The sequence below is a fragment of the Panthera onca genome, chromosome A3 (genome assembly GCF_046562875.1).
Source record: "Panthera onca isolate mPanOnc1 chromosome A3, mPanOnc1 haplotype 2, whole genome shotgun sequence".
NCBI lineage: Eukaryota > Metazoa > Chordata > Mammalia > Carnivora > Felidae > Panthera > Panthera onca.
In genome coordinates this window covers 23577831-23601579 of record NC_138341.1, presented here as the reverse complement: position 1 = coordinate 23601579, position 23749 = coordinate 23577831, and the positions used below count along the sequence as shown (strand labels likewise).

At 47.5% G+C, this 23749-nt stretch overlaps 1 protein-coding gene across 1 annotated transcript in view; it reads left to right on the top strand.

Moving 5' to 3' along the window:
- Nucleotides 1-23749, top strand: part of ALK (ALK receptor tyrosine kinase) — a 671065-nt gene that overhangs the window by 546522 nt on the left and 100794 nt on the right. Inside the window, exons 6-8 of the mRNA XM_060651819.3 lie at nucleotides 432-563; nucleotides 8041-8172; nucleotides 10476-10576. Of these exons, the coding sequence (XP_060507802.1) occupies nucleotides 432-563; nucleotides 8041-8172; nucleotides 10476-10576 (365 nt within the window). The remainder of the gene's footprint in view (nucleotides 1-431; nucleotides 564-8040; nucleotides 8173-10475; nucleotides 10577-23749) is intronic.

Sequence of the window (23749 nt, the reverse complement as noted above, 5' to 3'; positions counted from 1 at the left end):
CTGGTCCAACAACAGAAAGTGCTGTATGTTTCTAGAACCACTCCAGTCAAGAACTGTGGGAGATACACTGGACCAGATATGCCCCAAACCTGACCTCGTGGGTATAGCTGTATGTGTGCAGATGAGACTACAGGCTCTCCACCTGGCACACTGAAGCCAGGGGTGGAGGACCCCAGAGTGCTGGGGGGATGTGGACCTACCTAGGCCCACTCTGCTATTCACCATCACTAGAAAGTGGGGGTTTAGGACAGGGTGTTAGGGCTTTGCCTTCCTCTTGGCCTCCTGGTGTTGGTTGGCCCTTCGTGTAGCCAGATCGGGCGTGTCAGCCAGACCTTGGGATGTGAAAGGCAGGGCAGAGTGATGCTGTCCCTGAGCCTTCCCACAGCGCCACCCGAACTGATCAGGGGCATGTGTCTCTGTGTGCTCTCCAGGAACATCCCCGGGCTCCAAGATGGCCTTGCAGAGTTCCTTCACCTGCTGGAATGGGACAGTCCTCCAGCTCGGGCAGGCCTGCGACTTCCACCGGGACTGCACCCAGGGAGAAGACGAGGGCCAGCTGTGCAGTGAGTAGATGGGGCTGCCCCCCACCCCAGCCCAGCCCGCACCTACACCCCCCTGCCCCCATCACCTCGGGCACGAGAACTTAGACACCCTCCCTTACACCCAGTGCTACCTGTGTGCCGTCAGTGACGACTTCCAAAAGCTACACAGTCTCAAAGAGACAGAGCTAAGATCTGCATCTAGAAACAGGAGCACAGAATTTAAGAACCAAACAAGATCGTGTAGCTCATGCTGTCAGCATCCTAGTGGCACAGAGAAGGTGTGCAGGATAAAGCCTAACTCAGGAACATGAGCACCCTGTGCCCAGACTCCCCTCCCTTTTCAGGCCTTATCTTCCACCACCCACCTAGCCCTCCAATCCTCCTGGTCTTCTGTGTGCCTCAGCGCCTGCTGGATCAGACCCCTTCCCCACTCCAGCACACCTCCATGGCTTTGCTCGTGCGGTACCCCTGGCCAGAGTGCCCCTTCCTCCTTGGGTCACCTCCAGAGTCAGTCCTTCTGGGAAGCCTCCTCTAATGCCTCCCACAAGTACCACGCCAACAAATACAGCTGGCTTTTCCTCTCGACTCCCTCCATTGGTGTATCCATCCATCCACTGCGTGTCCATTCTTTTTTATTAACAGCTTTTTAGAAATACAATTCATATACCATACAACTCACCCACTTCAATTGGACACATAAGTGTTTTTTAGTATAGTCCCAAGGCTGTGCAACCATCACCACAATCTAATTTTAGAACATTTTTATCACTTCAAAGGTAACCCCTAGCAATCTTTCCTCATTTCCCTCCAGTCTCCCCTCCCCTACTCCCCCCCCCCCCAGGGGCCGTTAGCCCTAAGCAACCCCTAATCTACTTTCTGTTTCTACAGATTTGCCTATTCTGGGCATTTCATATAAATGGAATCATACAATATGTATTCTTTGTGATTAACTTCTTTCACTTGGCATAATGTTTTCAAGGCCCATTCTTGTTGTGTCGTGTAAGGATCTCATTCCTTTTTACTGCCAAGTACTATTTCATTGTATGTCTATTAGCACATTTTGTTCATCTATTCATTGGTTGATGGGTATTTTGGTTGTTTCTACTTTCTGGCTGTTGTGAATTATGCTGCTTTGAACATTCCTGTACAAATTTTTATATAGACCGATGTTTTCTTTCCTCTTGGGTACATGCCTAGGAGTAAATTGCGGGGTCAACTCTGTATTTAACATTTTTTTAAGTTTATTTATTTATTTTGAGAGAGAGAGAGAGAGAGAGTAGGGGAGGGAGAGAGAGAGAGAGACAATATCCCAAGCAGGCTCTGCACTGTCAGCCCAGAGCCCAGTGCAAGGCTTGAACTCAACGAATCATGAGGTCATGACCTGAGCCGAAATCAAGAGTCAGACGCTTAGCTGACTGAACCACTTGGGTACCCCTGTATTTAACATGTAAAAGAACTTCCAGGCTGTTTTCCAAGGTAGCTACACCATGTGACATTCCGCCAGTAATGTATAAAGTTTCTAATTTCTCTACATCCTCATCGACACTTATTACAATCTGTCTTTTCATTTCTGCCATGCTAGTGGGTGTGTACCTATTCCATTTCCTGGAGGTGGTTTCCACATCTCTCTCCCTCACCATGGGCAGATTGGATCTGTTTCTCTTCCCCATACCAGTATCTCCTGGCACAGCATAGGTGGTCACTATTAGTTGATTCAAATGACTAAATGAGTCAGGACACTTGGTTTCCATGGACCAAAACCAACTGCTGAGATTTCACTGATAGCTGGGGGCAGAGTTAGACTCCCAGCCCAGTGCTCATTCCACCCGAATCCGGTGTTCTCGGCAGCTGCCTGGTTACGAGTATACACTCGAGAGGTTTTTACATTTATGCCAGGGAAAGCACAAACACTTATCAAACACATATATTGTGAGCTACAAAATGTACTAGAGCCCACAGCAGGGATGAATAACAGGCACCTGTCTTTAGACTGCTGAAAATCCAGCACAGGGGAAAGGACCGAAGCCACAGAGTTGCAGTAGGGAAAGGATGTGGCACATGCGTGCCTGGGGTACTCTGGGGCCCAGACACAGGAGCAAATGCCTCGCCCCTCAGATGCACTGGCCCTAAGACATTGTGGCCTGCAAAATAGCTTTAAAAAGTTAACAGTATCCCCCATATCATCTGCAGGACAGGTTTTCCCTTGGGGGAGAAAAGGTTTTATTTATTCTCTTTTAAATGAAGCAATAAAGAAAATCCATTTTTCAATTTGAAAAACTTCCTTTTTAGATAAAACTTCCCAGTGAAGTTTTCCAATAATGATGGAATTGTGTTGTTTAGATAAAACTCAGTAAAGACTTACAGGTAAGCCCTTTGTTTATCCCACACTGTTCCTGGCCTTTCTTCACAAAGCTCTCACTCGACATGTGGACCAAAATAAAGCCAGCCCACCCATGTTGTCCTGGGCAGGGGTCTGCGTGTGTCTCTCTAGTTACTGGTCTCTGCAGTGTTTCCAGCAGTGCATCTGAGCTGTGTGATTTTGCTTTTGCCTTTTTAAAGTTTTTTGATTCCCACTTCCCAGCTGGGACACAGGTCAGGCCAGCCATGCCCTGGTTTACAATTGGGAAAATGAAAGCACAGAGAAGGTAATTGATTTGTTCAGGGTCACACAGCATGTCAGGAACAGAGCCATGATTAGAGTGATGAGCCTGTGGGATCCAGCCCATTACTGTAGGCTCAGGGCATTCTCTTACCATTCTAGGGCTGCTGTTAATGGATTTCCAAGGCCAACTCCAAGCTTGAGGACAGCCTGGCTCCAGAATGGAGGGCAGGTTCCTGAGGCCCAGAGACCTTTCCAGCCACACTTGAAAAGCTGCTCTGACCAGCTCTCAGAATGACAGTTCCACCCTGGAGAAACCCCTACTGAGTTCTTTGCTACAGAAATCAGTTGCTAGGAAGAGAAGTTCAATTCAGAAGGAGGGTTATTTCGATCTTTTTGCCACTCTGATCTTGGCAGTACTCTTAGCAAATATTCTTTCCTTTCTGGTGTGTCCCATTTTGTCTGGCGTTTTTGCAGTTTTCCCCATCACATTGACCAGTGTTGATTCTAGAAAACATCCCCATGAAGATGAAGAAGATGAAGAAGAAGGAGGAGGAGGAGGAGGAGGAGGAGGAGGAGGAGGAGGAGGAGGAGATGAACACTTATTGAGCATTTACTGGGTGCCAGATACTTTTCATGTATGAATTTATTTCGTCCTCAGAACGATCCTATGAGATGCTACTGTACCCTTCTTAGAGATGAGGAAGCTAAAGTCCATGAAGCTGTTAGCCAGCGTGAACCACTGCAAGCCAGACTCATTTGTTATCTGAGTTTCCAGTGGTTGATTATGCAAGCCCAACACTAGCTACGTATCTACCCAGGAAAAAAAGGAGGAAGGGAAAAAAGGAAGGTCCAGGGCTCTGCCACCTTTCTAAGTGGGGGAGAGGGGGCCTCAGATCATTTATCTTCACCCTCTGGGCTTATTTCCTCGCTGTAATATGACTTGGAACATGACACCCAATGATGTCTTGATGTTTGTGATGCATTTAGGACCGCATCCTTACCAGGTAGTCTGGAACCTGTTAGAATGTCTTCTCTGGGAAGCTGGTCACCCAAGCCTTGCTGGGAATGTCCAGTTCTAAGGAACCTGCATGAGGGTCATGAATCTCTAGCCAATGCAGTCAACTATGCCCTGCCATGGCTGGAATTTGGGGGGAGTGGGGGGAGTAGGTTGTATGCCATCAACCCCAGCCTCAACTCCCCACACTTGCTCCAGAAGGAAGTCCACACACAGCTTCATTCAGATTATTACACTCAACCTTGAGCAACATTTCAAGCCAGGATAAGTGGGAGACCTGACATGGAGGTGGCAGTGCCTTGCCCTTCTGCATCCACTCATGAATGTGTCCATTCACACCACATCCTTCAAACCACAAACACATGCCATCCTCCTTCCTGCTTTCCAGTTAAGCATTGCTGATCCAAGTGAGATATCCCGGAACACTGGAACCCATAAAAGGGTGTGTTGAGGGTTCCCTGTGTGTCAAACAACGGCTTCAGTGGTGTGGCATGCCCCAGAAAAGGGTCAGGTGTCTCCACTTTGTCCCCTGATAGGTCATTGACTCCCTTCCCCTTCACGTAACCAATAATCTCATCTGTTTGGTGGGGATTCTCTTCCTGACAGGCAAAAGCAATTTCTCAAAGTTTATTTCTTTATTGTAAAATAAAACACGTTGTTTGTAAAATATTTGGAAAAACTAGAAAAGTACACAGGACAAAATAACTACTGCCTGCAATCCTCCCTCTCAGACATTCAGAGATAACCATAATATGATGATGTATTTCTTCTAGCATTTTTTCCCATGACTCTATATTTTCATGGAAATGTATAACACATATTTATCAAAAATGTTAACAGAGCTGTCATGCAGGAAGGAAAAGAAGTAGTGTCATTTGGCCTGGAGTTTACACTTGGCAGCTTCCTGTAACTTCTGCTGAGGCCACATCTTCGTGACCCTACCAATTTGTCTCTCTTACAATGGAATCAGGTGTCATAATTGCCAAATGTTGCGGGATTGATTGATTGACCCCCACATAGCCTGACTTGGCCATTCAGCCAGTGAAGTAAGAGGATCAGATAGGGCAGTGCTTCTCAGCCACCAAGGTGCCTAGGAACCATCTGGAAGACATTAAAAATGCAGATTTTGACTCAGTAGGTGGTGATGGGGGTGGTGGACCTGAGATTGCGCACTTCTAACAGTTTCACCGGTGATGCTGGTGTGGCTGGTCCTTCAGCCACATTTTGAATAGTGAAGGGTTAGATGCCTGAATCCACTCCCCTTGTATTCAGCAAATAAGTATGTCAGTCCTACAGCATGGCAAGTGCTGAGTAGGTGCTTGGGGTGAATGAGAGGAGAAAGGCATCATCAAAGGAGTTGAAACCATTGGACTCAAATCTCTGTGCCAACATTGTGCTCAGCCACTGGCCCTGACAGCAGTGTCCCAAACCTGGCCTAATCCATCAAGGGTTCTGATGTCCCCCACCCCACCAGCTTCCTTGGGAGGGGCTTCTCCCTGAGCACACACCTGCTGTGCTGGCAAGTGGCAGTAACCCTCTCCTCCTGCACCCCATCCCACTCTGCAAGGTTTTCAGGATCACATAAATTGTCCACCGACCCAACTATTTTGTCTAATTCCTCTTTATTCAATCAGCCATAAAGAAAGCGGCTTTCAATCCCAGCTCACCCTGGATCCTGTGCAAAGCTAGGACAAGGGTGGGCTTCCAGAAGGTGGAGAGTGCCAATGGCTTTCCTCATTCCTGTTCAGGTGGAAGGCATAGGCAGAGCTACCATGGGCATTTCTAGAGAGGCAGCTGAGGGACCTGTCTCTGCCCCCAGGGCAGTGTTGGCTATGTCAGTTCATCCTCTGACAAGTTCCCCTGAGCCAGGAGTGAACAATGACTAGTAATGCCACCACCACTCTGTATTTGCTCAACTCTGTTTACAAAATTCCACACTCTTTCTTATTTTACCCTCAAAACAGCCCTGTGAAATAGACAACTACTATTACCCTATTTTACAGATGAGGGAGATAAGTGTTTGAGGAAAAGAAGTGCCTTGCCTAGAGTCACCAGCGGAAAGCAGCAGGTTAGGGCTAGAACCAGGGATCCAGATCCCAGGACCATTGAGGTATCGACATCCATAGTTGGGCTGACTTCTCTGTCTCTGCCTTCTAAAAGGGGAAGGAGGGAGTGATAAGCTGTAAAAGGCTTCAGCCCAGCTCCTCCTTCTACCAGGAGCCATTGCCTGCTAGAATCTTCCATGGTTCCTGGTTGAAAGCACACTTGTAAAGGACGCTTCATGGAAGGTCACTTCCAGCTACCAGTTAGTTTTTGCAAAAGAAGTGGATGTGGGGTCCCTTGAGGGGGCATAAAAAATAAAACAGAAAGATCTCCTTAGCTTTTGGATTTTTAATCAGAGGAACATGCGGGGCTTGGGGGAAAATGATTTCTTCAGGGGGGTATAAATGGGAAGAGATGCTCAAAGTCAGTGACAGCGGTTTTAATTTATAATTCTGCCTCTGTGTGAAATGCACAGAGAATCAGGGGGAAATGAGTAATAATTCACTAAGGTGCTGTCACAGCCAGGAAGCGTTAGGGCCCTCTTTGTCAGCCTGCCATTGCCGGGAAGGCTGAGACAGAGGAAGGACACAGAGAGCAGTGGGTCCAGCTAGAGCGCCTTTCCTCCTGCTCAGAGACTTAGCCCTGCTGCTTCTCCCCAGCCTGGCCTGGGGCCATTGGTGCTATCGGAATAGCCTGGAATGGCCCACCAGCTCCTCGGGGCTGGGTGCCTTCCCTGCAGCCATTCTCTGAGCAAGCTGCAGAATGTGAGCTCTCTCTGACCCTCTTCTCCTTTCTTCCTCTTTCTGAGGGCACCTGGGAAATATATGGTCATAAAGCTGACTGTGGCCTTTTCAATGGGACCTGAGGTCAGCTTGATATAGAGAAAAGGGTAACAGGGCCCTTTATGCTGAGCCAACAGATGATATAAAAAGGCCCCATGGCTGGCATTGCTTAGTTGGGATAAGGTAGGTTAGAGCAGTAATAAGCCATTCCTAAATTTCAGGGGCTAACATAACATTGACAGTACCTATGCACCAAAGCGGGGGGCTCCACAGGATCTCTCGGGGCCCCAGGCCCCACCGTCTGACAGCAGTGGTCTCAGGGATGGGAATGACCCTTGGCCACCTGAGCAGGGAGAGAGAGACCAAAGAATTGCACAGGGGCTCTCCACAGCCTCCATCCAGAAGAGACACACATCACTTCTGCTCACATTCCATGGGCTAGAGCTATTCATGTGGTTTCCCTTAACTGGAAGGGGGATGGGGAAGAAAGGGAAAGAAATAGAAAATTTGAGCAATACGTGTCTCTGCAGACGGGGGTGACTTGAAGGGCGCAACCAACTCCCACCAACTCTACCCCTGCCACCATCACATTCTTGTCATTGTGTCTGCCATCAGAAATCTATTCCAGTGCCTTCTCCTGGGGTAACATTCGTGCTCGATCAGAATAAGGAGCACAGATTCAGAAGCAGATCTTAGGGCTAGAGCCAGGGATCCTGTGTTACCTGCTGGCTGTGTGACCTTGGTCAGATTGTTTAACATTCCTGAGCTCTCCTCTCTCACATATAAAACTGGTTTATCCCCATGCTGCCACACTATTATTTTTTTTTACTGCTATTTTATTTTCTGAAGATCAGAAAAATTGTGAACCTTCACGTGTACCAGTTAAGGACTGGGGCTTCTTTTCATTGTCATCAGTATCATTAGAATCAAGGGTCCAGCTAAGGAGCTGTTGTTGATAAGGATACTTTGGTCATGCCTGACTCATCTTACTTGACATTGGCATATTTTGCTTTTAGCCTTCCTGGAAATGACCATATCCCTGTGCTCTTGTTGCAGGTAAACTCCCTGCTGGGTTTTACTGCAACTTCGAAGATGGCTTCTGTGGCTGGACCCAGGGCACGCTCGCACCCCACACCTCCCAGTGGCAGGTCAGGACCCTGAAGGATGCCCGGGTCCAGGACCACCAAGGTACTGCTGCTCTTTTCCCTTCCCCCTGGTGCCCATCTGGCCAGACAAGAGATTTAGGGCACCAACCCAGAGAAGCTGGAGCTCCCCACCCCTGCAGGGTGACCTCCCCACCCCAGCGCAGGTGACTGCCCAAAGCTTGCCTTGAGGTGTTCACACACAGTTCCCTCTTCAGACTTCCCAGGCTTCAGAATGATTAGATCAGGACAAGGTAGTCTCCCCTTTTGTTCCCTAAGATGAGAATCTGGATGAAGGATTAGCTAAAAGATAAGAAGAATAGTGGCAACAATAGTAATAATCCATTCATTCAACAAGTGTTTGTTGAGGACCTACTATGTGTCTGGCGCATAACTCACTGAGAGGTAAGGAAAACTATAGCTGTCTATGGGGAGGCTGAGGCACAGGGAGGCTTTATGTCATTGGGCCCAGGGTTGTGCCCTGAGAATCTTGCCCCACATCTGATCTGTTCCCTGGAGCCCAGCTTCCTCAGCCATACCCACCATCCTTGCCCAGCTCAAGCTGGCAACTCTCACACTCCCAGTGCCAGAGCCTCTCCTCCCCCTGCCTCTGCTTGGCTTCCAGAAGGGCGGAGACCTCCACACATCCAAGAGATGGCCACCCACACCTAGGTGAGCTGACTCCACACCTGGAGACACAGCTGGGTCATGGAACAAGGGAAGGCCTCTGAGGCCAACACAGCTCCCAAGTTCAGGCTGCTGGAGAAGCCAGACCACCTGACCATGGGCCCAGCCTTGGGCTGTACCCAGTACTAGGCCTGAGCAGGTCCTGAGGCCCACCTCTCTACAGGATAGAGCTGGGCTTAGAGGCAGGGGCTCTCTCTCTCCTTCCCTCCCCTGCATTTGTCTGCTCTTTGTGGAGCTATAGTCCCTTGTACCAGATCCCTCTCTCCAAGCAAAGATCATACATCCTATGGATCCCTTTAAGAATTAATGATGATGATGATGATGATGATTAAGGTGTGAGAGAGAACCATGTCCTGATCAACCACTGGGGATCCCAGAGCCCGTGCAGTCCTATCCTGGCTAACTGCTCCTGAAAGAGCTGGCTTTGACCGTGAGGAAGCAGGCTGAGTTACCACAGCCCCAGGAGAGTTCTGCAGGCCCCTCAGCAGAGAGAAGGCCCCTGGAGCTCCCGTTTCTCCTCCTGATCCCACACTGTATCATCCTCAGCACCTTACTGAGGAGCAGAGAACAGACACAGAGCTCGAAGTCAGACATGATCGTCATGTTTCTGCTGTTTGGAAGCCCCCAACAGCACCCATAGCAAATATGCATCCAACCCTGGCTCAGTAGCTCTAGGGACTGGGCTTTCACTGCCTCCTAAAGCAGTCCTTCTGTCAAAGACCAGTGTTCCTTTCCTGGAGAGAAGCTCCACCACTCTGTAAATTCTACCCATGGATCATACTTTCTGTCTCCTGGAGCCCCACAGAACTCAACTACTCTCTGTCTCACCAAAGCAGCTCTTCAGATATTTGAAGGCAATAGCTGCTACCCACCCACCACAGGAGACTCTTTCCCTAGTCACAGATTCTTCCTCAAGGATGGGCCATATGCCCTCTAGGATTGCTGGCTGGTCTTGGTTACTCTGCTCTGGACCCACTTGAATTTGTTACTTGGTAGTAATCCAATATCAGACTTTGCTAAGAAAGAACAGCAGAACTGAATGAGTAAAGTCCTTTACAGGGTTCTGTGACACCTGTGAAAGGCTGGGGGGAGTGCTCTGGCTCCCATCTCCATAGCACTGACCACCTACAAAACCCTGTATAGTTCCTGGAGATTTACAGTTGGTTCTTCCCTGCCATGTGGGGTTGTTGGGGGCTTATGTTCTCCCAGATTTTCAGGCAGATACATGCTTAGAAAACATAAGAAATATGACTTCCTGTTCATGTCATAGGGCACAGGATGACCTGGTGGAAAAGAGTGAAGGTCATGGAGACCCCAGGAGGGCAGAGGGCCAACAGGACTGTAATGGGGAGAGGAGGGGCTGGGAGAGGTCAGCGTGCTTCAGGCTGCTCCTGGGCTATGTACTAAAGCTGGTGACCTTGGGAGGTCAGGGATGCAGTAGCCCAGATGTATGGTGCTGGGATATTGCAGGGCATTTGGAATGAAGACCTTTGCGTGAGCCAAGTTTTATTGATGGTGACAAGTAGGCTGTCTTATCCACTGGAGGCAGCAGAAAACTGTGTCCTCAAAGGTGTACCACGCCTAGAGAAGAATGGGCAGAGCCCCAAGGCCCTTCAGTGCATGAGGGTGGTGCATTTCTGACTCTTTTTCTCTCTGCCCCAGGCCATGCCCTGTTGCTCAGCACTACTGATGTCCCTACTTCTGAAAGTGCTACAGTGACCAGTACTACGTTTCCCGCCCCAATGAAGAACTCTCCATGTGAGGCAAGTCTCAGTGCTCCCCTACCTCCTGGACTTCTCCTCCTACCCCTCACCTTGGGCGCTTCCAGATGAACCCAAACATCAGCCAAGTAGCCTGGATGGTTGGGCTGCTTGTGCTCCTGGGGGGAGGATATGATGGCGTTCTTGTCATCTTTGCAGAGAGCATGCACCAACATGGTGGAGTCCCATCTGCAGAGAATCTTACCTCAAACACCCATGCTCAGCCACACTGAACTCTTTGCAGCAGGGCCTTGATCTAAGCAAACCCAGAAAATAATTCCAAAACGTAACAGGGGAGGGTAATAGTGATCTACAAAAGACTTTCTACAATATCAAGCTCTTGTAATACATTTCAGATTTTATAGAGCATCAAAAATTTGATCTACATAAATTTCACTAAGACATCAGTGGCATTCAGTAAGGTCCCCTCCAAAGCCACTTACCCAGATGGTTCCTATGGCAGTTACCTTTTTAGTGTGGTAGGTCATAATCTCTAGAGAACAAGAAATGCGTTTAGACCCCAAACATGATCCAGTGATTCAACTCATGGACTCTGGAATCAATTGCCTGAGTCCCAGCTAGGCTCCACCACTGACTGGCTGCACAATTTTCTTGGGCAGTTAATAGTCTCTCAGGGCCTCAGTTTCCCCACTGTAAAGTGAGACAATAGGAGTGCCTACTCTAAAGAGGAGAAGATTAAATAGGTTAATACATATACAGGGCTTATCATGGCTGCTGGCACATCATAAGCACGACAGTAGTTAGCCAGCAGTGCCCGGCACCCTGAGTAAACATAGGTAAGGAGGATGGGGGAGCCAAAAACCAGATTCTAAGTTCTCAGAGAGCTCTGCATGCCTGTGCTTCTTTGCACCACCACACGGCACCACATCGACACCTTGCACTTTGTAGAAAACCAACACATAGTTGAGATTTGGCCAGCTCTCTCTTTCTGGAAACTCACAGGAGAAATCCCATCCTGGCTTTGTTTCAGGAATAGCTACGTGCCCCCTGAGCAATTTGTTTCCTTTCAAGCTATGGACATTGTGAGACTGAGCAGACTTGCTTCCTCTCCGCTGGCTGGTCGAAGCCCCAGGGAGATCCGGGAAACAGGCTTCCGCTGCTAAGGGACACAGCCACACTCAAGCCCTCTAGGCTTTTTATGAAATAAAAACTCACCAGCATAAAACACGTAAGAATGGAAAAGAAGTATCAGTGACTTTTTTTTTTTTAATCAGAAGAATGGTCACGTTAAATCTGAGGCTCCCCTTTTAGTAAGTAAATAGGGGTTCATGATGTGTAGTCTGTAATCAGCCTTACTCCTGGTTCGATCTTCTAACTCAACATTTACCCAATTTCTCACCCTTTTCTAGTTAGTTTCTGTTACCTTACTAGATGTTATGTATCTCTGGGAGCCACCTTAAGTCCTTTTTGGAGGAAGTCAGGGCACAAATAAATAGATTCATTACATTAACTTGTATTTGAGAAATCACTCTATCTGATGCAGATTGTGGACTACACAGTCATCACTGATATCTCTCAGCACCCCCCACACCCGAATGCCACCCAGAGCAGACACCTAGAAAGGAAGGCTTCTTAAGAGGAAATCTAAATGAGGAGAGATGGTCACCCTTCCTGAGAGGTCAGGGGGATCCTTAAAAGAATTTGATTTTTAAATAAACTCTTCACTGTATTTAACATGAGCCTAATTTTAGAATAAGAAATGTCAAGGCTAAAAATGATATTTTTCAAATACTTCATCATTTCCCTGATAACCTTTGGTTGATCGATAGTTTAAACAGGTGTTTTGTTTTACTGGCCTGTTTTATTTTCCCTCCAGTCAAATTTGCTCTGGGCTATTTCTGCTATTTCCTGCCCTTTTCCATAACTCGACTCAGCAGGAGTAATGAAGGGAAGGCAGTGACTCCATTCTGTTCTCAGCTCATAGCTAGTTCACATTCAGATTTTCAGACCATTCATCTACTGCTGATGGGTCTTGAATCCCCAGTGTTGGGGTGAAATGTTTTCATCAGAAAAATAAATAACCAAAATAGAAATATGCATTTCCAGGTCTGTAAGCCTTGCCATTTATTTGATTCAGATCCTAAATGCAGAAGGCATGAAGCTGATTTCTTCCTCCCAGGTTGGCAAATGTCAGTGACGGGTTGTTGCATCACTGTGTGAACTGTGTGCGGTTAACTCAGGGTCTTCAAACCCCACCAGCCCTCAAGGGGCCTGGCTATGGGGCCCAGGTACGGGAAGGGGACACTTCCTGTACCTAGGCCCTATAGGTACAGGGTAGAGATGGGTGAAAGTCTCTGGTGAAGGTCAAGCCCACAAGGACTAAGAGGCTGGCTAAGCTCCAGGGCTGACACCCACCACTGAGTGTCGTCTCTAAACGCAGACCAGTCCTGGGAGCCCTAGAGTCCCTCCACCTCCTGGGAGTTGAAGTAATTGCAGAATTTCTCAAAATACTCCTTCAAGATACCCTACAGTCATTGGTGAATTCCCAAAAGGGAACTGGTGTCGCCTTCTGTGCGTTTCCTTGAAAAATCTAGCTACAACCTGTCTAGTAGGTCTCTGTCTCTCCAGTTCCAGTCACTTGGAAATTGTAATCAGGACGGATTCTTAGGCCCCATCCCAGGCCACTTGGATGACACCCCAGAGTGGGGCCTGGGAATCTCCATTTTCAACCCCCGCCCTCCATGATTTGGAGGCACACTGACACTTGAAAGTAATTGACCATAAATGCACCTGCCACTTGTGACAGAAATTCATTATAAGTCCATGCAGAGAGTTTTTCCTCCACTACCCATGCTATCAAATAGTGTGATGTAACTTGCCTTTTATAAAGATGAGTCAGAAGTGGTGAGCAATGACAGGGTCAGGGACATAGGTGGTGGAGACAGAAGGGACTGGGAGAGTCCCCCTCAGAGCCCATTTGGAACCAGGTCAGATGCCCACCAGTGGTGGAGACATAGCCAGGATGTGCCAGTCAGCTTCCAGGCTTTTCCAGAAGCATGCCTGCTCCAGCCTCCTCCCTCTAGGTGCCTGCAGTCACCACTACTGGCCTGGCACCTCTCACTGGCTGGCCTCGTGGAGGCACTGTCTCCTCCGTCCCTCCGCACAGTTGCATATGGGGCATGAATATTTAAAGACCTCTGCCTAGCCCAGCCACAAACAAGAGAGAGTGTTATATATGTATATATATATATTTTTTTTTTTTTTCGCCTCCCCCAAGCTATTCTCTGTGGGAAACTGGAGATCCACTTACAATATTCAGATTTTATTTTATTTTTATTTTGTGGAGCTCCAGTTCAAATAATTAAAGTTGCCACCGGGGAGGGGAGCCTTGTGGTGGCTTTCATGTGCACGCTTGCTGTCAGACCTGCTCTGTCCGCCTTGGCTGGGAAACACACTCGGATGTGTCTAGCATTGCAGCCGCTGGTAATGAAGGGGACAGAGGGTGGCAGGCGCTGTCTCTGCCCCGCCTCCTGCCTTTCGCACATCCCAGAAGCTTGAATGTCTCAACAAGCCCCATGCGGTTTGAAATTCTATTTTATTTGAATAGCCTGCCTGTGACTAGAATATTTTAAACCATGTTCTCAGGACAGAACAAGGCCTGGGGGGAGGAAAAGTGGGCTTCCCTCATTCTCTTTCCCGCTTCAAAACATGGAAGCGGTTTTCCTTCTATGAGCTGCAGGAAGGAAAAGGGCCCAGGAAGTGGGATGTGACCACTTGATTGGTGGCCACACCCAAGGGCAAGTGAGTTCCTAGCTGCTGGTTTTTCTGACCTTGCGGGAGCTACAGCCACCTCTGCCCTCCCCCTACATACTGGTGCATGCACAAAGACACTGGGATCCTGGAACACACCTGGGGCCTTCCTGCCCCTGACATCAGCCCTGTAGTGATAAAGGCATTGGCTTCAATGGGCCTGAGGGCTGCTGAGATCAGGACAGAAGGCCACCACACAGACCTCCTCAGGTCTTCATGAGCTACCTGGCCTGCAGGGAAGCAGACCTCCATTTGGTGTCATTAAAACGAGGAAATGTGGCCCAGAGGGATAGGAGAGAGCAGCCTGGCATCTGAACTTGCCCTCTTCCATCTGTTAAGCCCTTCTCAGAGCCCCACTGAGAAGGAACCCCCTACGGCAGGCAGAGCCCTGAAGGCTGGAGGCCAGAGAAGTTGTCAGCAAATTGCTCTCTGGTTGACTGCATGAGACTTTTCAGGATGGTGGTGATCATTCCTGGACACAGGGCCCATCCTTCCAGGGATTTGGCTGGCAGAGGGTTCTCTAGCATCTCACTGTAACTCAAAAGCAAAATAAGGTAGCCAAGTCATGGCTGGTGTTGTTCAGGTTTATTTAGGCTGACCCCACTCCCTCCCTGGGGTGGGGGGCAGACAAATAGAACTTTCACATAAGGTGAAGACGAGATCTTTTCTGACTACCATGTTTTAAGAGTTTATGAAACTCAACAGCAGAATTCTCCGTGGAAAGGCAAAAAGCAAGGATGAGCAATAGTAATTATTACAGGATGGCTTGAGGTAGAGGAGAAAACAGAACCATAAGGCTCTTCCTTTAGCAGCCCCCACTGAACCCTCGACAAGGGTATTCTCTTCAGCCTGCTTATGGAGCAGATCTGGGTGGGGGTACACAGAGGGCTGCCCAGGGGACAGGAACAGCCCACCCCAACAAGGCAGGAAAGAAATGCACCCAGAGATGCATAGCCAGTAAATAAAAAATCAAGCTCAAACCCAGACCTTGTAGCCTGAGCCTCGTGCTCTTTCTGTCACACTTCCCTGCCCCTGCCGAGGGCAGGTGGTAACTTCTCGGCATGGGGGGAGCTGCCGTGGGCCTCCACAGCATCCCTGAGGACTGGCATTGCTCCTGCCTAAGCAGAACCCCTGCCTACCCCACCACAGACTCCTCTTCTCTGGAGGCAGGAAGGAAACACCGCCCCATTTTCAAGCCCTAGTTACTCAGTCAGTGTCTTCCCAGGCAGAGACCAGTCGATGGACCTAATTCCTGAGCAGCTAAGGGGACATTGTTACTCACCTAGGAGATTCAAATGTTATGTATGCCTTGTGTATGCCTTATTCTTAGCCCCACATGGTCTCATTTGTTTTAGCAAACGAGGAAGGAAAAACTGTCCCAAGAGGCCTCATGGTCTTGATCCTAAATAAGGTTGTCATTTTCTGGATCTGTTCCACCTTCTGTAGGACATGTGTCCATCTAGGGAGAAGGAAACCCTCTCCTCTCTCTATTCACTCATCCTATTTCACTGCTGACCAGTGAAAGCTGGTCCTTACCGGGCTCCACCTGGGACCAGCCTCTGCCCTTGTATGGCCAAGCAATGCTGCATAGACACCTTGTGGGGGCTATAGTCATCTTCTTTGTAAATAAGGACCAGAGCTGAGCTAGGGAGGCGTTCCAGGGTAACCTCATCCCTAGCTCCCCTCTTACAAGCCTGAGCTCCTTGGGTCAGGTGTTTGGGAACTGGAATCCAACCCCCATCCCACCTAAGGCTGTGACAGCACTGCAGAGACAGAATGCTCACGAGGAAGGCCAGCCCACCTTTGGACAGCTCCAGGCCTCAGCACTTGCCAAGCGGATTTGCTGGGGATTGCTTTCCGCTCTGTGTTCCCTGCGCTTGTCCTCTTCCTGCTTTGGAACTTTCAAAGAACAGAGGCAGGACTCCATGCTAGCTATGTAACCTCCAGCTGGGCTGTCCACTCTCTGCCCGCAAGGACATAGAGATGCCCCCGCAGGAAGCACAGTGCCCTCAGACTCCCTCCTGCCCCATGTCCCAACAGTCTCGACATAACCCACGTGCAAAGGAACCCAGCTGGTCACGCAGGGCCAGGACAAAGGAACACCTCCAAGGCAGTGTAGTGTGGTGGGGAGAGCAGAGCCTGGAGATCACTTAGACCTTGGCAGGGTCCTGCCACTTTGTACCAGCGGGAGCTTGTGTGAATCACCTTACCCTTCTCAGCCTCAGGATCCTCTGCAGGACTGTCAGGAGAAACTAGCAGAGGGGCATCAAAAGTGCCCTGCCTGGATCCGGACACATAGAGATGCTTAGTAAATGGCACATGTGGCCTCTGCTCCTCTGCTGCTGCTGCTGCTGCTGCTGTTCCTATTATTACCTGACTTTTGTGGTGATTCCAATATCAAAGGCTGGAGTCTGCCTATCTGAGGGTCCTGAGTCTGGAGAAATTGGCCTCTGTTCCACCCTGGGTGACCTGGCAATAGAGGGGAAGGGGGATGTTGCCCAGCTTAGTGACTAGGGTCCAGGGAAGCTAATTCTCTCCCAGCAGCAGATGGACCCCTCACTGCCTCCTCCATCCCCACCAGCTCCTCTCCCCACCAGGAAGGGCATGGCGAGCACCCTCTTCCAGTCTAGCGAAAGTCCCTTTTCTCCACAGCCCATCCCCACCCCACTCCCACCCTGGCAGCAGACACCCAAAGAGATGATATTGTCACATTTTCACAAATGAGGAGGGAGACTACAATCATGCACGGCTGGCTGGCAGTGTGGCCACATGTCCTTAAGACACAAAGGCATCTGCACTTTCCCCTGGGGGGTTGGGGGGTGGGGTGGGCTCCTATGAAAGGGACAGCTGCAGTATATAGGGCATGACCTGAGAAAAGAGAGGAAGTCACAAAGGCTGGAAGGGAGTCTGGCCAAATGACCCAGAGCAGAACATCACACGCCTGCCTTTTCTTTTAACATCTCTTTTTATCACCTGAAAATGCATGCCGGTTCTGCATCTGATCCTCGAACGTGCCTGTTTCTTTGCATTCAAAAACAGGACTCACTACTTACTATTGAATGGCCAAGACTTCAGAAAGATACCCCTGTTTACCCTGTTGCTTTGGGTCCCCCTAGAAAGACCTGGAAGTCATATGTCCCCCAGTTTAAGAAGCCCAGAGGAAGAGCTCCAACCCCCTTTCCAGGGGGGGCTCCAGCCTGCCTTTCTTTGAAGCTCAAAGGCTTCCTCACCCTGTGTGATCTCACTTCATCCCTCGTGGTCACCATTAGGCCCACAAATGGTGCGTTTTGAAGAGTATCTGCCCTGCCTTGGTCACCTCTAAAGTCCATCTCAACTGTGCGTGTCCCCCACCCCCACCCCACAAGTCACCCTAACTCTGACCTGTGTCTGAAACTCCAGGAGGACCTTAGATCTGGTAGCTCCTCACACCCCCTGTGATGGAGACAGTGCTCTTAAAGCCTTAACCTGGGGCCTAAGCACGTGCCACTTTGTATCAGAGGGGAAGGAGGTGGAGGTTAGAAGTGGTTCCGGAAGAATTTTCCAAATGGCTTTTCCACAGACCCACTGGATGACTAAGAGATTTGGACCCACGGTCAGTCTCAAATGATGAGCCCAGACACATGTAATAACATTATACCCATACCCTGTATTAAGAATCCTCTATAATGTCAAAGACCACAGAGCCTGCCCACCTCCCCAGCCACCCTGTGAAATGAATGAGATCTTCCCCATTCTACAGAGGAAGAGCCTCAGAGGGCTTGGAGACACCCCCACAGTCACAGGCTAATCTACACAGAAACCAGGACTCAAACTGTAGTCTCCTAACTTCAAAGGTATTTGCTCAGCCACTCCCCTGAAGTAGTCAGGGGGTGGCCCCCTCAGGATGCGAAGGATGGGCAGCTGCAGGGATGGGATCAGAGAGGTAGCTTGGAACTTGGATGGGCACACAGATACATGGCAGGAGGAGTGAAGGAGGGAAGGTCACAGAGGGCTCACGGTCGGGCAGTGAAGCAGCAAGTACTCATTTCAAACCCACCATGTGGCCAGTCATGCTGGAGATAGACCACAGGAATCTGGGATCTCTTTGAGGTGTTTTCAGCAGAAAAGTTAACAATACTTGCTTTCAGTATAACAGGTCCTGGTCTCCAGGTTACTCATGGATCACTTGGCTGAATTACATTAAAAAGCAAGCCAAAGTTCCTAACTCTAGCCCTCAAACACCCTAACCATTTGCACTCTTGGGAAAAAGAAACCTTCCTTAATCTGGGTCTGAGGAAGGGACGCTTCATAGTTGATAAGCCAACTGAGGGAACATTTTTTAAATATCAATCCCTTATTATGTGGCTAAGACTGTGCTAAGAATGTCACTTGTTTTATCTCATTACCAAAACAGACTTGTGAGGAATCGTGACCCCCATTCACTGACAGAGAGAGACCCTAAAGCCTTGACAACTTAAGTGACATGCCCAAGGTCACCCTGCTACTAAGAGGAGGACCCAGGATTTAAACCAACCTCTGTCCACCTCCAAAGCCAAATCTTTGAACACTAGTTAAGTCACTAACTTAACTCAGGTCACCTGAGTTTGAATCCCAGATCTGCCCCTTACAAGTCATGTGACCTCACTCGAGTCACCCCCCCAACTGGGGTAAAACTGGGTATAAACCTGTTGTACTTGCTGCCTGAGGTTGTTGCAAAGACCAAATGAAAATGTAAAAACTCTTTGTAATGGGAGCAATTCTTCTTCTTCTTTCTTCTTACTTTGCACGGGCGGGAAGAAGTCACTCCAACATGAATTCAGACATTGTGTGTGTTCTTGTTTCTCCTTTCAGTCAATAGTAACATGCGGGCAGGTTGGAGGCATTATTTTGCATAGTGCCTAGGATTAGTATCAGGAGGACATGCCCAATGAATTTGCTTAATCAATCATTAATTAATTAACTAATTACACAGCCCCTCAATTATGAACATGACCCTGTCCCAGGATAGGAGCCAACAAGGACACTCCCCTTGGATTCTCAAGATACCAACAAATGTAGCCCCACTGAGATTTCTGAGCCAAAATAATTCTTCCCTCCATACCTAGAGCTGAGAAGCCACTGGAACCTAGCATTCTGTCCCCACTCATCATGATGTGGTTGACACTCCCAGGCCACATGCTAATGGGCCAAAGTAATCAACAGCAATTGTAATTGCAGTCAGACATAATTAATTGAATACCTACGAGCCATTCAAAATGAATCCCTCTGCTATTACATGATGAAACTGAGGCATAGGAAGAATTGCTGTCAAGACTCATGGGTGTGAATAAAATCCTCCTGGGCACTTGGCAGAGATTTGGATCCCATTCAGAATCCACCTGCTAATCATGGACCCTTGTGGCCCCTACTGGAGATCCTTATACCACATTCCAAAGTCCCATGCCCAAGGGGGACACCCTGTTGCAAGCACAGACTCTCCCCACCTGTCAGAATAAATACTCCCCAAGTGGCTCCAGGCCCCCACAAATACTCGCATGCCTGGGGTCCATTCTCCTTCCACTGGTTGTCTGTAAAGGTTCTAGGACTTCCACTGCACAGTTGATCCTGTTCCCCAGCCAGAGGATTACAGAGCTATTTCGCAGCAGCACCCCATCACACACAGAGAGACAGAGGTACAGAGGAGGCTGTTTGCCCAAGATCATACCATCAAAATGTAACTCAAAAGAAAATATCACCCTTTTTCTTCCCATAAGACAGAAAAGATAACTCTCTGGGGAAACTGGATGCTAGAACACTGAACTGAAAAATTTAAATACAGCATCCTTCACCCTGTCCCTTTCTATCTTTTGTGAGCTGTTTATCTCTAGCATGGTATTGCCTGCTTGCCCTTACCCATACAGGAGGAGAAAACTAACATTGACCAAATGTATTTGGTAGGCTGGGCACTGGGCTTTGTAATCTTATTAAAGTCCCCCAGCGACTCTCTGAGCAGAGTACAATTGGTCCCATTTTACAGATGAAGACAGAGGCACAGATTATACCACAAATAAAGACAGAACGGCTGTTTTAGTTCAAAGCTCATGCTCCGTCTGCATCACTCAATCCCCAGAAGCCCCCACCTTCCCTGGGTCTTCCTCAAAAAGCCCACATATTTCAGGCAAGAGAAACTGATCCTTCCAGAAGGGGGTGAAAAGAAAGCATTTTTTTTCCGACTTTCAAACGACATCAGAACCCTCCCTTGCTGCCACTTTTAATATAGTGTTTATTGTTTTTTCTGATTATAAAAGTGTTCTATGTTCATTGCAGAACATTAGGAAAATATAGGAAGGCATGAAGAGAATTGAAATTGCTCACACTCTTACCCCCCAAAGGTAACCCCTCTTACCACACTGGTGCATTTCCTTCCAGACACATAGACGTAGATTTGAGCAGAGTGAAAAGGGCTTATACAAATTTTGCATCATACCATATAAGTATTTGATGTCTTCTTTATTTATATTTTCTTACATCAGTGTTATTTTTTGTAAACATGCTTTTAATAACTGCATATGCTACATTTACTTTATCATTCTTGTTCTAGTTATTAAAAAGTAATGGATATTCATTGTAAAAAAAATTAGAAGAGATTAAAGAAGGAAAAAAAAATACCTGTAATTCCATAACTTCACCAGCCAGGGATCCCACAGTTATTATTTTTTTATGTATAACCTTCATGTTTTCTTGCTGTGTTTTTACAAAGGGGACATGTATGTTTCCCTGGCTGGCTGTTTCTGGCTTCGATGTGATGCCTTGGAAAGAAGGAGACATGGGGTGATATTTTCAGACAGGATATCAATCTTTTAAGTCTCCTACATGGCCAGGAATCCAGCATTTCTTAAGCTTCCATAATTGCAAGTATTTGCGAGCACATTTTATTTGCTTGTTATCAAAAATCTGCATCTGGCCTGCTTCTTGCTATGTTGGGTTGATTTTTCATTAGGCTATTTATAGCTGGAGAGTTGGTATTTATTTTTTCCAGGTGAAGTAGGAGATGGCATACAAAAACACTGGGTTTTGCAATGAGTCAACACTCTTAATTAAAGTTAATAAGAGACCGTGGAACTCTTATTAATAAGAAGCCAAAGAACTCTTAAAATTACCAGTTCACACCCATACCACAGCCCTGTGGCATCTTAGGTTGGGAAGGAGCCTTTACCTTTATTCTAAGCTTGGATTTCCCTGACAACAACTTCAATCCTGGTTCCCCAGCCACTGCTGGATGACTCCCGGGGTGGGGAATATCAAGCTCATCTTTGAGTGTCTCTCTCTATTAGAAAGCATTTCCTTCTGTTCAAGTGAAATACTCACTAGAACGTGCATCCTGGTTTGGTCTCTACTGTGGGAATTCAGACAGCCCTTCAGAAAGACGAAGAAAAGTAGCACCTTCCACCTCACAGCATTGCTACATTTGGGAGTGCTGAATGCAGAATGGGCATTATTTGATACCATTGAGTCTCTTTTGTCCCATTTCAGCCTAAGTTCCGTGCTGATATTTTTTTAATGGATTCAAGAGATTGTCGTGAAGTTGCCACGAGGTATGCATAGCAAACACAGGGCATATTCTAGGCATAAAATTGCAGTAATTACCTCTGGAGGAGGAAAGGGCCATGAGAGAAATAATAGCATTAGGCCTAGCCACAATGCTCCTCTTGCTTTACATACAGAACTTTAATTAATAACATGACAAACACTGGTAGCACGTAATTGGAAAGTCTATTGGACCCCATCGACAGGGAGAGGGAAAAGGCCCTTGTGAAAGGGCCTGCTGGAGCCAGAAAATATAATTGCTGGTGGCATGCTCCTGGCGTTGTCTCTTTTCACTTGTCCTATTTTCTGTCTGCATATAAAATAGGTTATTAGTCAAAAGCTATCATTTATAACCTATATCTATTGGATGTATCTAGAAGGATCAGCGTTTTTATTGTCATGGGCTCCAACAAGTGTTATTTCTCACAGACATTATTTAGGATTTGAATAAGATTTCTCATATTTGCATGAATACATGTGTCATATATATGTACCTGTATGTATATACATATATATATATGTATGTGTCTGTACACACACACGATACTAATTGTCTGGCAGAGACAAAGGTTTAAAACCCACTACTTCCCTAATTCCTCTATTCTGAAGGTATGTCTGAGCTAAGATCTTGTTAAAATATAAATTCTGATTCAGCAGGCCTAGGGTGGGACTTGAGACCCTGCATTTTTTTTTAAGTTCCCAGGTCATGCCAGTACTGCTGGTTTACAGACCATGCTTTGAGCAACAAGGATCTAGAAAACCTTCACAACACACCCACAAAAGGTTTAAGTATTACCATAACATGCTACGTGTATGTAGCGCTATAGATATTGTAGAAACAGCACAGATATGGGCCCAGCGACCATGGGTGACTTAACCTATCTAAGCCTCAGATTCCACATATGAAAAATGGGTATGATAATATCCACAGGAAGGAATGTTGTGAGTTTAAAATGAGATAGCATATGTACAAGTGCCTAGCACAGCTCTCTAGCATTCAATAAATAGCCATTTAACAAAATACTTTATCCTATAGGTTACCCCGATAGAAATTGGTCCTATTAAAATCAAATACCAAAAGAGTTTTTTGCCCACTCTGAGCACCTGAACTTTAACTCCCAATAGCAAGCCAGGTCTACCTGGCATGGATATCTACATATAATGGTATCAAAGGGCTTCTTTTATCTGGGACTGTAGTTAGGAGGAAAATGGAAGTCTTTGAGAGGGCCTTGAACCTGCAGTCTGCCCTGGGAACCACAAATAGTTACTCTATTTAGATAGAAATGCTCTATTTAGATACAAATAATGAATAAGGGATATTCAGAAAGAATTGACATCGGTCCTCCATGTCTAACTAAGAAATTGGTAAGTAGGACCAAGAGGATAGTTCTGGTCCCATTTGTATTCTTAGGTTATCACTGCTTCCCCTCAGCCCATGAATCTCTCACTCTCAGGAATGTCCTCAGTCCTGGCCAAAGGATGATGTGGCAGGCACGTGAAGGCCCTCTGCTGAGTCTGTGTCCTCCCCCTTGCAGGAAAAACACTTCTTGTACACCTTGGTGATTGTGGGCACATTTTAGGCTATTTTTTAGTTATTAAGAATTGCCTCTTACTCAAAGTCTGAGATGAAAATGGACCCCTGACCAAGAAGACCAGGCTACCTCCTGCACTAAGTAGCCCCATCTCTCCAGTGGTCTCAGCCTAGGATGTACTTTAGAATCACCTGGGGAGATTTCAAAAACTTCTGATGCCCAGGACCTACCCAAGACCAATTAAATCAGAGTCTCTGGAGTGGAACTCAGACATGAGTAGGTGTGAAAACTCCCCAGGTGATTCCAATTTGCAGCCCAGGTTGAAAAC